Source organism: Pecten maximus, chromosome 5, assembly GCF_902652985.1.
Source record: "Pecten maximus chromosome 5, xPecMax1.1, whole genome shotgun sequence".
Taxonomy (NCBI): domain Eukaryota; kingdom Metazoa; phylum Mollusca; class Bivalvia; order Pectinida; family Pectinidae; genus Pecten; species Pecten maximus.
Window position 1 is genome coordinate 45194126 of NC_047019.1, and position 13262 is coordinate 45207387.

The 13262-nt window shown below is 40.0% G+C and overlaps 1 protein-coding gene across 6 annotated transcripts in view; it reads left to right on the plus strand.

Annotated features, from left to right (window-relative positions):
* The window catches only part of LOC117328161, a 55141-nt gene extending 44437 nt beyond the window's left edge, over window positions 1–10704 (plus strand). For 2 of the 6 annotated variants that reach the window (XM_033885558.1, XM_033885562.1), the window contains exon 2: window positions 8972–10704. In XM_033885558.1, the coding sequence (XP_033741449.1) occupies window positions 8992–10125 (1134 nt within the window). In that variant the 5' untranslated portion in view covers window positions 8972–8991 and the 3' untranslated portion in view covers window positions 10126–10704. Of the gene's footprint in view, window positions 1–3887; window positions 5044–5472; window positions 5893–8971 lie in introns of those variants that run through there. The other 4 variants (XM_033885559.1, XM_033885563.1, XM_033885560.1 and 1 more) reach the window with 4 other exon arrangements.
* Window positions 10705–13262: the final 2558 nt, after the last annotated feature.

A 13262-nucleotide genomic window follows, 5' to 3' on the forward strand; every position in this document is an offset into this window, starting at 1 on the left:
ATACTCTGTATAACACCCACTACCACCCTCGAGTCATACATACTCTGTATGACACCCACTAACTCCCTCGGGTCCTACATACTCTGTATAACACCCACTAACACCCTCGAGTCATACATACTCTGTATAACACCCACTAAGACCCTCAGGTCATACATACTCTGTATGACACCCACTACCACCCTCGAGTCATACATACTCTGTATGACACCCACTACCACCCTCGAGTCATACATACTCTGTATGACACCCATTACCACCCTCGGGTCATACATACTCTGTATGACACCCACTAACACCCTCGAGTCATACATACTCTGTATGACACCCACTACCACCCTCGAGTCATACATACTCTGTATGACACCCATTACCACCCTCGGGTCATACATACTCTGTATGACACCCACTACCACCCTCGAGTCATACATACTCTGTATGACACCCACTACCACCCTCGAGTCATACATACTCTGTATGACACCCATTACCACCCTCGGGTCATACATACTCTGTATGACACCCACTACCATTCTCGGGTCATACATACTCTGTATAACACCCACTAACACCCTCGAGTCATACATACTCTGTATGACACCCATTACCACCCTCGGGTCATACATACTCTGTATGACACCCATTACCACCCTCGGGTCATACATACTCTGTATAACACCCACTACCACCCTCGAGTCATACATACTCTGTATAACACCCACTAACACCCTCGAGTCATACATACTCTGTATAACACCCACTACCACCCTCGGGTCATACATACTCTGTATGACACCCACTACCATTCTCGGGTCATACATACTCTGTATAACACCCACTAACACCCTCGATTCATACATACTCTGTATAACACCCACTAACACCCTCGAGTCATACATACTCTGTATAACACCCACTACCACCCTCGGGTCATACATACTCTGTATAACACCCACTAACACCCTCGAGTCATACATACTCTGTATGACACCCACTAACACCCTCGGGTCATACATACTCTGTATAACACCCACTACCACCCTCGGGTCATACATACTCTGTATGACACCCACTACCATTCTCGGGTCATACATACTCTGTATGACACCCACTACCACCCTCGAGTCATACATACTCTGTATGACACCCACTACCATTCTCGGGTCATACATACTCTGTATGACACCCACTAACACCCTCGAGTTATACATACTCTGTATGACACCCACTACCACCCTCGTGTCATACATACTCTGTATGACACCCACTAACACCCTCGAGTCATACATACTCTGTATGACACCCACTACCACCCTCGAGTCATACATACTCTGTATAACACCCACTGACACCCTTCAGTCATACATACTCTGTATAACACCCACTAACACCCTCGAGTCATACATACTCTGTATGACACCCACTACCATTCTCGAGTCATACATACTCTGTATGACACCCACTACCATTCTCGGGTCATAGATACTCTGTATAACACCCACTACCACTCTCGGGTCATACATACTCTGTATAACACCCACTACCATTCTCGAGTTATACATACTCTGTATGACACCCACTAACACCCTCGAGTTATACATACTCTGTATGACACCCACTACCACCCTCGAGTTATACATACTCTGTATAACACCCACTAACACCCTCGAGTTATACATACTCTGTATGACACCCACTAACACCCTCGAGTTATACATACTCTGTATGACACCCACTAACACCCTCGAGTTATACATACTCTGTATAACACCCACTACCACCCTCGAGTTATACATACTCTGTATGACACCCACTAACACCCTCGAGTCATACATACTCTGTATAACACCCACTAACACCCTCGGGTCATACATACTCTGTATGTCAACCACTACCACCCTCGAGTCATACATACTCTGTATGACACCCACTACCACCCTCGGGTTATACATACTCTGTATAACACCCACTAACACTCTCGGGTCATACATACTCTGTATAACACCCACTAACACTCTCGGGTCATACGTACTCTGTATTACAATCGCTGGAAGTTCCACAATGACAAGGTTCATAAGAAATATTTTGTTCGACTGAAGTATGTGGTACTATAATGGGGCCGATTTGGCAGTGTATGTATAGTGTTATTCTCTGAAGCCAACTATAACGGGCTGAGTTTTTACAGATCTGTTTTAATCCTCACTTAAGTATGTTTTATAGACGTAAAGTATGCATAACAGGGATCAAAACTGACACGTCAACACATTTAGTCATGGAAGATTGGATAAACAACATAAGCATTGTATTATTTTGTCATTGTAAACGTCAGTAATAGAATATATGTATTGTTAATAAAGGATGCTATGTAATAGATGTAATAGCAAGGAACTATTAAACTATCAGACTCGAACATTGGCCAATCATATACATATTTCTTGATCAGTTGACTGATATTCAAAGCATTTTTCGGCATAGCCGTATAATATTTTTTGGTCCCGGATATGACGCGATAGGTGGCGTTACTGGTCAAGATGAAGTATGTGATTGGTGAACGTAGCGGTAAATGCAAAATGCAGATATGCAGTTATAAACGAAACAAAGTTAAGATTTAAGTGGGTGTATCTTTTCAAATGACAGTAATAAAATTATATTCCTGATTCAAATGCTGTCTTATTATCAGCAAAAATGATTCAAACTGATATAAAGTTGATATCCGTGCTGAAACGCATTAGTTCGTCACTAGCCCTCCACCTCTGAGTTGCGAGTTCGAAACCTACGTGGCCGTTGTTTTTTCTCCGGGTACTCCGGCTGGTTTTTCTCCGGGTACTCCGACTTTCCTCCACCTCAAAAACCTGGCACGTCCTTAAATGACCCTGGCTGTTAATAGGACGTTAACTAAAACAAACCAAACCAAACCAAAGCATTAGTTCCTTAATTCATTTCACCATGTTAATTATTTGGAGCTTCCGCTATTTGTGTGACAAACAGAATGTGAGAGACCTCCAAACGTCCGCTGTGTAAGCCCTGATCTAATCCGAATTATTTACTAGGTCTTAGCGCTGTGGTCGGTAGAGAACATGTTGGAGAAACAGCAAGGCTTCTAATGAATGTTGAGTTGGACATTCATACAAGTCATCGTCGTTACCTGTTCGTTCCGGGATCAAAGGATCCCGGTTACCTTGCTCACCTCTGTCAGGAGATCAAGTCGAGCTCAAGTTTGAATATATATAAATATGCCCAAGTAAATAATAGCGGGTACTGTTTAACAAGGTCTGGCGGGTTACATAAACTGCAGTCGTATGGACCACTGGTTTATCATTGTATAGACTTGATTAGTCTTCTCAACTCGCCCACGTTGACATCTGGCATTGTCAAGAGCAATGCCCGAATCCAACAGTGGTTTCTTTTCTGATTGAATACTCAATCAGTTTTACCATCGATGTTTGTTGCACCTTTAAACTCATTCCCTTTGTTGAAGAAAATGACAGTTTACTTTCACACTCGTGTGTCAGATTAACTCCGTCGACAGGCTGATTGGGGTACAAGGTCGGACACTCGGTACGTCGCCTTCGGTAATCAGTGTCTGAAAGTCTTAATTTAATTAAATGTATATCTTTTGCCGATCTGAATTTTATTGTTTGAAAACAAAACATTTTGCCTAGGCCACAGTTTAACTCTCTTTATACACGTTTCCGTCGAAGAGTTGGATACGTATTTTACCTGTGCGGGGGAAACACACTCGAAAACGGTAATTAATATAGGTAAAGTGTTAGCGATTCATGAATGAATTTTCAAATTGGATAAAGCTTAACTTCTGATGCTCGAATAGTCACCAAATGTAATGTGAAATGGAAACAAGTTTAGATAACAGGTGAACGCTATGGCTACAGCACGCCTAAAGGCTGAGTACCTTACACCGTCTCTATAGTACGAAGTGTCACCATTTTATCGTTAACGTGCCCGATACCTGTCTGGAGACAATGATATGACAACTCCATGGAAACAGTTGACAGAACTCTATCTGTCGAGATTTTCTTATCTCTGGATACAGTTCGAACATTGCAATATTCACACCAGTCGGATGTTACTTCGCTTTTACAATACCCACACGTGACTGTTAGATGTGATGTCGCCTTTACAATACCCACACGTGACAGTTGGATGTGACGTCGCCTTTACAATACCCACACGTGACAGTTGGATGTGACGTCGCCTTCACAATACCCACACGTGACTGTTAGATGTGACGTCGCCTTTACAATACCCACACGTGACTGTTAGATGTGACGTCGCCTTTACAATACCCACACGTGACAGTTGGGTGTGACGTCGCCTTTACAATACCCACACGTGACAATTTGATGTGACGTCATCTTCACAATACCCACACGTGATATTTGGGTGTGACGTCGCCTTTACAATACCCACACGTGACTGTTAGATGTGACGTCGCCTTTACAATACCCACACGTGACAGTTGGATGTGACGTCGCCTTTACAATACCCACACGTGACAGTTGGATGAGACGTCACTTTTACAATACCCACACGTGACAGTTGGAAGTGACGTCGCCTTTACAATACCCACACGTGATAGTCGAATGTGACGTCGCCTTTACGATACTCGCAGGTGCAATTTGGTGTGATGACGCCTTTACGATACGCACACGTGACAGTTGGGTATGACGTCATCTTTACCAACTTTACATAATCACACGACTACAACTCTCAGTGGGTAACCACAGGGACCAGTCAGTGTTTACCTGTTAGGGACCGGTCAGTGTTTACCTGTTAGGGACCGGTCAGTGTTTACCTGTTAGGGACCAGTCAGTGTTTACCTGTTAGGGACCGGTCCCTGTGTGTATAACGTATACGTACTAACCAGGGGTGTGTGTGACATGTGGCGGAACATTGTAATCAGTTCTGTACGTGCAGTGTCATATTAGGGTTGGTATAAGGACGGGTGAGTGCGGTACAGCGGGTAACACCCACTTCTCTCTGGTGTAAAGTGACACTTTCTACGTCAGTCAGAAAGACCAGATGGTGAGTAAATTTAGCGACTTTTACTCCCCGTGGATGTTTTTTTTATGCTATGTGGCCCGCCGTGTTGGTGACGATATACATAATGTATCCCGACGACGTCACTTAACGGAGGACTTAGGTAGGATTACTTACTGTACTGGCCAAATGACATATATTCAGAACAGAAATAGGATACAAGTATACATTCCATAAGCTGTCGAGATTTCAAAGGCTTATTATGTTTTAATGTCTAACATTATGTATAATTTCATTTCTTTCACTCCACTGATACTGGCTCTGGTGACCACTTAGTGTTAATCACTTAGTCCTTTCATCATGTGTTTAGATCCATATTTAATGTTAAATGTCCACGATACACTACAAAGTCCCGATATAATTGTTTAAACTCCTATACACCACACTGCATTTAAGGAAACTTAACCTCTAAATTTGCCGTGTGGATCGGCATCGAGAAAAAAGGTTTCCACCAAGATCCGCTGTGAGTAGCATTTAAATGGTATTAAGGATATACGATAGATGGTACATGGATGACCAAACAATGCTGACTATATATGTATAGGATATGTATACGTAGACAACTATACAGGTAGTATACCTGTAGCGTAATTAACAGGTGTACACACAAAGGTAAGTATTGTGACAGTATACGATGATACAATGTTATGTATACTATTGGTGTTCTTGGGACGGTAATCGTTCGCCTGTGTAGAGATTCGAGTCACTAGTGTTAACATGTGGACTCGAGTTTATACTGGACAGTGGACACACTGAGGTAGCAAATTTCTGTAAGTCCAGCAGTATCATAGTGACGTCATTATAGGATGACGATGTTGGGACGCTCTGTGTACGGTACAGTTTTACACCATTATAGTAAATATATTAACACAATGTACTCAGTGTAATAACCGAATATTCGTATATATGTTTAACCTCTTGTAAGAATTGCAATTATTTCCTTATATATTTTGCGTGCATGCGTTTAGAATTATGATAGTAACAGCAATGTATTTGCCACATTTACTGTTGTCTATGTATCCTAAGTAAAGTCCGTTTAATGCATGATTTTAAGTAAATATCACCGTAATAGAGTTTTAACAGATTTTAACGATCGCTGTTTACTATGGCCAAGCAGCATATAGCATTGAGTAAAACAGCCAGGGAAATACGATTTCTGCTCGTAGTGCTTTGAGCTGCAGCGGAAATGATATGTTTACGGAGTGTGAGATCCTGATAATTATGTTATCATTGTGACGGTTACTAGCTGTGGTAATGACGACGATAGACAAGTATTTATTGCATTTTTGCCAGTGAAATATAGAGATTTATCAAAATAATAAACCTAATATTTTCACTGCAGCGATGAGCAGTGAAAATATAAGATTTTGCAGTGAAAATATAAGTTTTCCGATTTTGACCAATCAGAGCAGACCTTTGTATTCACCTCGTTGCAACTTGCCGATTTTTCCAATCGAAGCGGAGATAGATACATTGGTTATTTTGCTGTATTTCTGAAATTTTCAGACTAGTTTTTGACAAAATACTCACTTGACGTTAGCTTTTCATGCACAGATTATCCTAAAACAGCAGAAAACGCTTAAATTGTGTTGACCAGTCCTTTAAAAATGGCGCCGTCAATTTGACGTGGAGTAACGTCACAAAGAGATGACGTCATTTCTGATTCCCACACTTTTTGACACTATTAATTTTTCGATGTTTTGAATTTTTGTTTTTTAAGTTTATGAAATGCAATAAAAAGAAAATTAAATGGTTTCCAGTTAAATATAAAATATATTTCACTCGTATGCTTCGCACTCGTGAAAATATCGATATTCTGTCATACTCGTGAAATATATGTTATATTAAACGGGAAACCATTCAATATCCTCTATATATCGCAAATGTATATACCGACATATTTAGGTATTGGAATTGTGCCTTTGCGGTGCCAAAGAATTATCAAGTGTTTAGTTCGTGTAACTTGACAATTTATGTACAAACTCGCCGGTATCACTGTACACTGATTAACATCTGATCTCTGTAGATTTTTTGTCCGACTTTTCGATAGCGTCTGAGTTGTTTTCGCTGTAAGGTAATAGTGGACTCCTTCTTGTAACCGTTATAACGGTATCAATGTTTTGTGTGTAACCGAGATAAAGACTCCATGTGCTGTGAGTTACGAGAGAAAGACTCAATGTTTTGTGTGTAACGAGATATTTACTCAATGTTTTGTGTGTAACGAGAGAGACTCAATGTTTTGTGAGTAACGAGATATAGACTCAATGTTTTGTGAGTAACGAGAGATAGACTCAATGTTTTGTGAGTAACGAGAGGGACTCAATGTTTTGTGCGTAACGAGATATAGACGTAATGTTTTGTGCGTAACGAGATATAGACTCAATGTTTTGTGAGTAACGAGAGGGACTCAATGTTTTGTGTGTAACGGATATATACTCAATGTTTAGTATGTAACGAGATAGACTCAATGTTTAGTATGTAACGAGATAGACTCAATGTTTTGTGTGTGAAGAGATATAGACTCAATGTTTTGTGAGTAACGAGAGAGACTCAATGTTTTGTGTGTAACGAGAGTGACTCAATGTTTTGTGTGTAACGAGAGAGACTCAATGTTTTGTGTGTAAAGAGAAATAGACTCAATGTTTTGTTTGTAACGGATATACACTCAATTTTTTTTGTGTAACGAGATATAGACTCAATGTTTTGTGTGTAACGAGATAGACTCAATGTTGTTTTTGTAACGATAGATAGACTCAATGTTTTGTGTGAACCGAGATATAGACTCAAAGTTTTGTGTGTAACGATATATAGACTCAATGTTTTGTGCGTAACGAGATATAGACTCAATGTTTTGTGTGTAACCGAGATAAAGACTCAATGTTTTGTGTGTAACGAGATATAGACTCAATGTTTTGTGAGTAACGAGATATAGACTCAATGTTTTGTGAGTAACGAGAGAAAGACTCAATGTTTTGTGAGTAACGAGATATAGACTCAATGGTTTGTGAGTAACGAGAGATAGACTCAATGTGTTATGAGCAACGAGAGAAAGACTCAATGTTTTATGTGTAACGAGATATAGACTCAATGTTTTGTGTGTAACGAGAGAGACTCAATGTTTTGTGCGTAACGAGATATAGACTCAATGTTTTGTGTGTAACGAGAGAGACTCAATGTTTTGTGTGAACCGAGATATTGACTCAATATTGGGTGTGAACCGAGATATAGACTCCATGGTTTGTGTGTAACGAGAGATAGACGCAATGTTTTGTGTATGTAACGATATATAGACTCAAAGTTATGTGTGTAACGAGAGAGACTCAATGCTTTGTGTGTAAATATAGATAAACTCAATGTTTTGTGTTTAACGATAGATTCTCAATGTTTATGTGTTACGAGAAAGATCAATGTTTCTAAAGAGATATAGTCATGTTTGCGATGCGATATACATGCTCAATTTGTTTTTGTTTCGAGAATGAAATTTATGTGTTGAAACAATAGATCATTTGTTTGCGACGATAGTAGCCCAATGTTTGAACGGTATGACCTTTGTCTAACGATCACTGACCAAGTTGAGGAACGAGATTTACTCAAGTGACCAGTAACTCGTTTGTATGTTTAACGAGAACTGATCCAATGTTTGGAGAACCGAGAAGCATCATGGTTACAGATATATTCGTGTGTAACGAGAGATAGACGCAATGTTTTGTATGTAACGATATATAGACTCAAAGTTATGTGTGTAACGAGAGAGACTCAATGCTTTGTGTGTAAATATAGATAAACTCAATGTTTTGTGTTTAACGATAGATTCACTGCATGTTTATGTGTTCCGACAGGCTGATTCAGTGCTTTCTATGTAATGTCTTGCGATGCGCTATATATCATTGACTCAAATCTATGTGTGTTTCAGATTGCGAGGAATGAATATTAATGTGCCACTTCCGTCAGAACAATCGACATTCCGGAAATCGCCGAGCGAGGGTAGCGCCAAGTCTTCTGATAGGTCTTCTGACCTTGACACCTCCGATCCACCTGCCAAGTTCAGGGACCACTTTATCAAAGCTGACTTCATCCTCGTTGTCATCTTTACCAAAGAGAAACTATTCCACGTCGTTTGACCCCGAACATCAGGGTTACAATGATATCCGCTTCCTGGCGGAGTTAGTTAAACCCCTGCAGTACAGACTCCGTGTGTCAAAGAAGGAGAGGCGCGAGAAGGTCATCATTCCGTCCAAACATGGCTATCACCCCAGGAGTCAGTCACCTACTTTTAAAATGCTTCTGGAGGCCACAGAAAAACTCAATGTTCTGTGTGAGAACGATTCTTTGGAGGGACAGGTGAGTCGGGAGTATTCCAATAACATGACTGTAGAAGGTCCCCTCAGTCCGCTCAGATACAGTGAACGGTTAAACCGAGTCAGTAATGGCCGAGGTAAACCAAGTCAAACCTATATAACGGATGTGGCAACGACCAGGAAAACGCTTCCTAAAACTGACCATGTAATCACTGAAAAACTTGAAATTCCGAAACATTATCCCAAAAGTGAGGAAGTTATATCTGAGGAGGGGGATATCACAGACTCTAACTCCACCAAATCGGACGAGGTTTATTTCAAAGTGGATTTTAAGGAAGAAGATGCGCACGCCGAACTTCACTTGTTTCTTCCGCACATATCTGAGCCGGTAACTGGCCGCGGGACCTCACCCGACGCCAAAAATGGAACTGTTAACGGCAAAGGTGGCAATGGCGATCGGGTTACTTTACCTTCGTTACCCCGCCAATCAAATATGACGTCACAAAAAACATATCTTTCTAAGAAAGCAAATAATAAAAACAACGCCAAAAAGAAAAAGAAGAAAGTGGACAACAGGTGTCCATCCGCTAAAGACAGTGACCGCAAGGTGAATGACCACTTGAACGATGTGCCCACTCTGATATCCATGAATTATGAGAACGGACACCACGAAAGGCGTGACCCGCACAGTGACGACACAATTTGTGACGTAGCTAACTGTCCTTTCCACTCCCTGATGGCATTGGCTAGGGCTGAAACGTATGTGTAATGCTGATAGTGCGCATGTCAGGAAGTGGTCGTGAAGGCGATTATACGCGTGACCAGACGGACTGTTCAGTTAAGAAGGAAAATGTGTTTAATCGCTATGTGCGTATATTGGGTTAACTTGTAGGACAGTAAACACCGGCTGATGTCTGTGATTTTTCTGACCGAATGTAAACGAAAGGAGTTAACTTGTATGACAGTTAACACGAGTTAACACGACAGTTAACACGAGTTAACACGACAGTTAACACCAGCTGATGTCTGTGATTTTTCTGACCGAATGTAAACGAAAGGAGTTAACTTGTATGGCAGTTAACACCAGTTAATGTCTGTGATTTTTCTGTCATGATGAACACTCCCATTGGTGGTGGCTCATTGTCTTCATGTACTCCATAAATATCGTCTCTGTGACGTCATTTCTCTGTAAACTAGTGTACCTCTTAAGCACGTGGTCTTGTAAAAGGTTACGAAATTCTACATGTGCCAATATGCTGTTATTTATCATTTAATTTATTAAACACTATGCAATGTACGTGACACGTGATATGTGTTTACAGAAACAATTAAAATATATACCAATGTACGAGTTGTCCCTCTTCGTCCGTGATTCGTTAACCTGAGTTGTCGTTCTTGTGGAGGTGATACAATCTAATGAGTTGTTTTTTTCTCGATCACAATTGGTCTCTATACAGTATCTGGAAATGAGTTTAAGTAGCGACAACACAGGGAAACATTAGTGATATTAAAGCGTTATTAGAATATTAACTTGGATGGAAGACTTCTGAGGCGGTACAATATGATGCTACATCGCATCCCACAAACACCTATTGTATAAAATACATGTTGTATATCTAATAAACAAACGAAAGATACATTGTAACGCCAACTTCCTATTAATGAGCGCTGACAGGACTGAAAGTTACACACACGTGTAAAATAGAGTGGCGGGGTATGATATATAACATAAAAAGTGAAACTCAAACTTTTGTATATAACGTTTGGTATTTTATACAATATATACAACAATCGGTCATACAAAATGTAATTACACTCGGTCGGCGACGTAGCATCTTTAACTAAAGGAAAATGATTGTGTTATGTTTAGTTCGTGGAGTGTAACGTAATCAGAAACCTTGGCTAGCGAAGACCTGTTGTTATAAAACAGTAGCCTCATGGCTTTGGGTCAGAAGATGAAGTAGAGACGTCGGAGACATTTTTAAGGTACATTTATACAACTATGACGACCACAGATGATCACGGGTGTAATATTACTTGAATTGTCAATAAACAAAAACAATAATGATACGGTCTCGTCACAACCAAAAAATAAAACGGTCTCATAAAAGAAGTTTCTTCGACAATATCCCGATGGTAATCCCCTGTGTACTTTTGGGATTTTACACACAATTTAAAAGTTCAAATGCTAAATACTTTTATTAATAAACTGTAACCTTTTATGACAAATACATGTTAATGAGGACTGGATCAGGTTGTTAAGTGGGGACAACAACAGTAATTATTTAATTGATTAGTTATACATTATAAACGAACACATACCTTAGGAACGCACAGACACACGGTAAGCACGTTCTAAGGGAGGTAACTCGAGTCGACAGCGAGTGCTTTGAATTCATTGAAATATATACAAAGTAAACTTGATTGAAGTCCCCGTGTGACTGATCTACAATTTATTTTCATTTTTTCATTCTATTAAACAATTAAGTCGTGTCATGTTTTCTGAAACACATTGTATTTCAATCTACCTGACTTAATTACATTAATTATAATTATATAATCATCAACTCGACTATTAACAACTTATCATAAAATCAATTGAATAATAATCATTATGTGTTAAAGTGACTATAATTATAGATATTAAAACACTGGAATATGATATCAGGGGTAATGTTTAAAAAAAAAAACCATTTCATACAACAAAGCCTTTCCCTTAATTACGAATTGTAAATACCTAAATCGGTGGGGAAACTAGCAGAACGTTGTGCACCGATTCGTCACTTGCACCCACGTGACTCCATTCGTCTGTGTTACAAGCATTGTCAATATATATTTACATTTTTTACGGTATCGGCTCGGGGATCACTATTTCTTTTATTTTTAATAAGTAGACATCTACAGATAAAGTCGCTTTAAGTATCTAAGTATAGAACAAAGTATACTGTGATTTATCAAAATGGCCCCTTACTCTGATATCACCAGTCATATAACGGTACCTCCTATGGGTATCAATCACCAGTCATATAACGGTACCTCCTATGGGTATCAATCACAGTCATATAACGGTACCTTCTATGGGTATCAATCACCAGTCATATAACGGTACCTCCTATGGGTATCAATCACCAGTCATATAACGGTACCTCCTATGGGTATCAATCACCAGTCATATAACGGTACCTCCTATGGGTATCAATCACCAGTCATATAACGGTACCTCCTATGGGTATCAATCACCAGTCATATAACGGTACCTTATATGGGTATCAATCACCAGTCATATAACGGTACCTCCTATGGGTATCAATCACCAGTCATATAACGGTACCTTCTATGGGTATCAATCACCAGTCATATAACGGTACCCTCTATGGGTATCAATCACCAGTCATATAACGGTACCTCCTATGGGTATCAATCACCAGTCATATAACGGTACCTCCTATGGGTATCAATCACCAGACATAAAACGGTACCTCCTATGGGTATCAATCACCTGTCATATAACGGTACCTTCTATGGGTATCAATCACCAGTCATATAACGGTACCTTCTATGGGTATCAATCACCAGTCATATAACGGTACTTCCTATGGGTATCAATCACCAGACATATAACGGTACCTCCTATGGGTATCAATCACCAGTCATATAACGGTACCTCCTATGGGTATCAATCACCAGTCATATAACGGTACCTCTATGGGTATCAATCACCAGTCATATAACGGTACCTCCTATGGGTATCAATCACCAGTCATATAACGGTACCTCCTATGGGTATCAATCACCAGTCATATAACGGTACCTCCTATGGGTATCAATCACCAGTCATATAACGGTACCTCCTATGGGTATCAATCACCAGTCATATAACGGTACCTCCTATGGGTATCAATCACC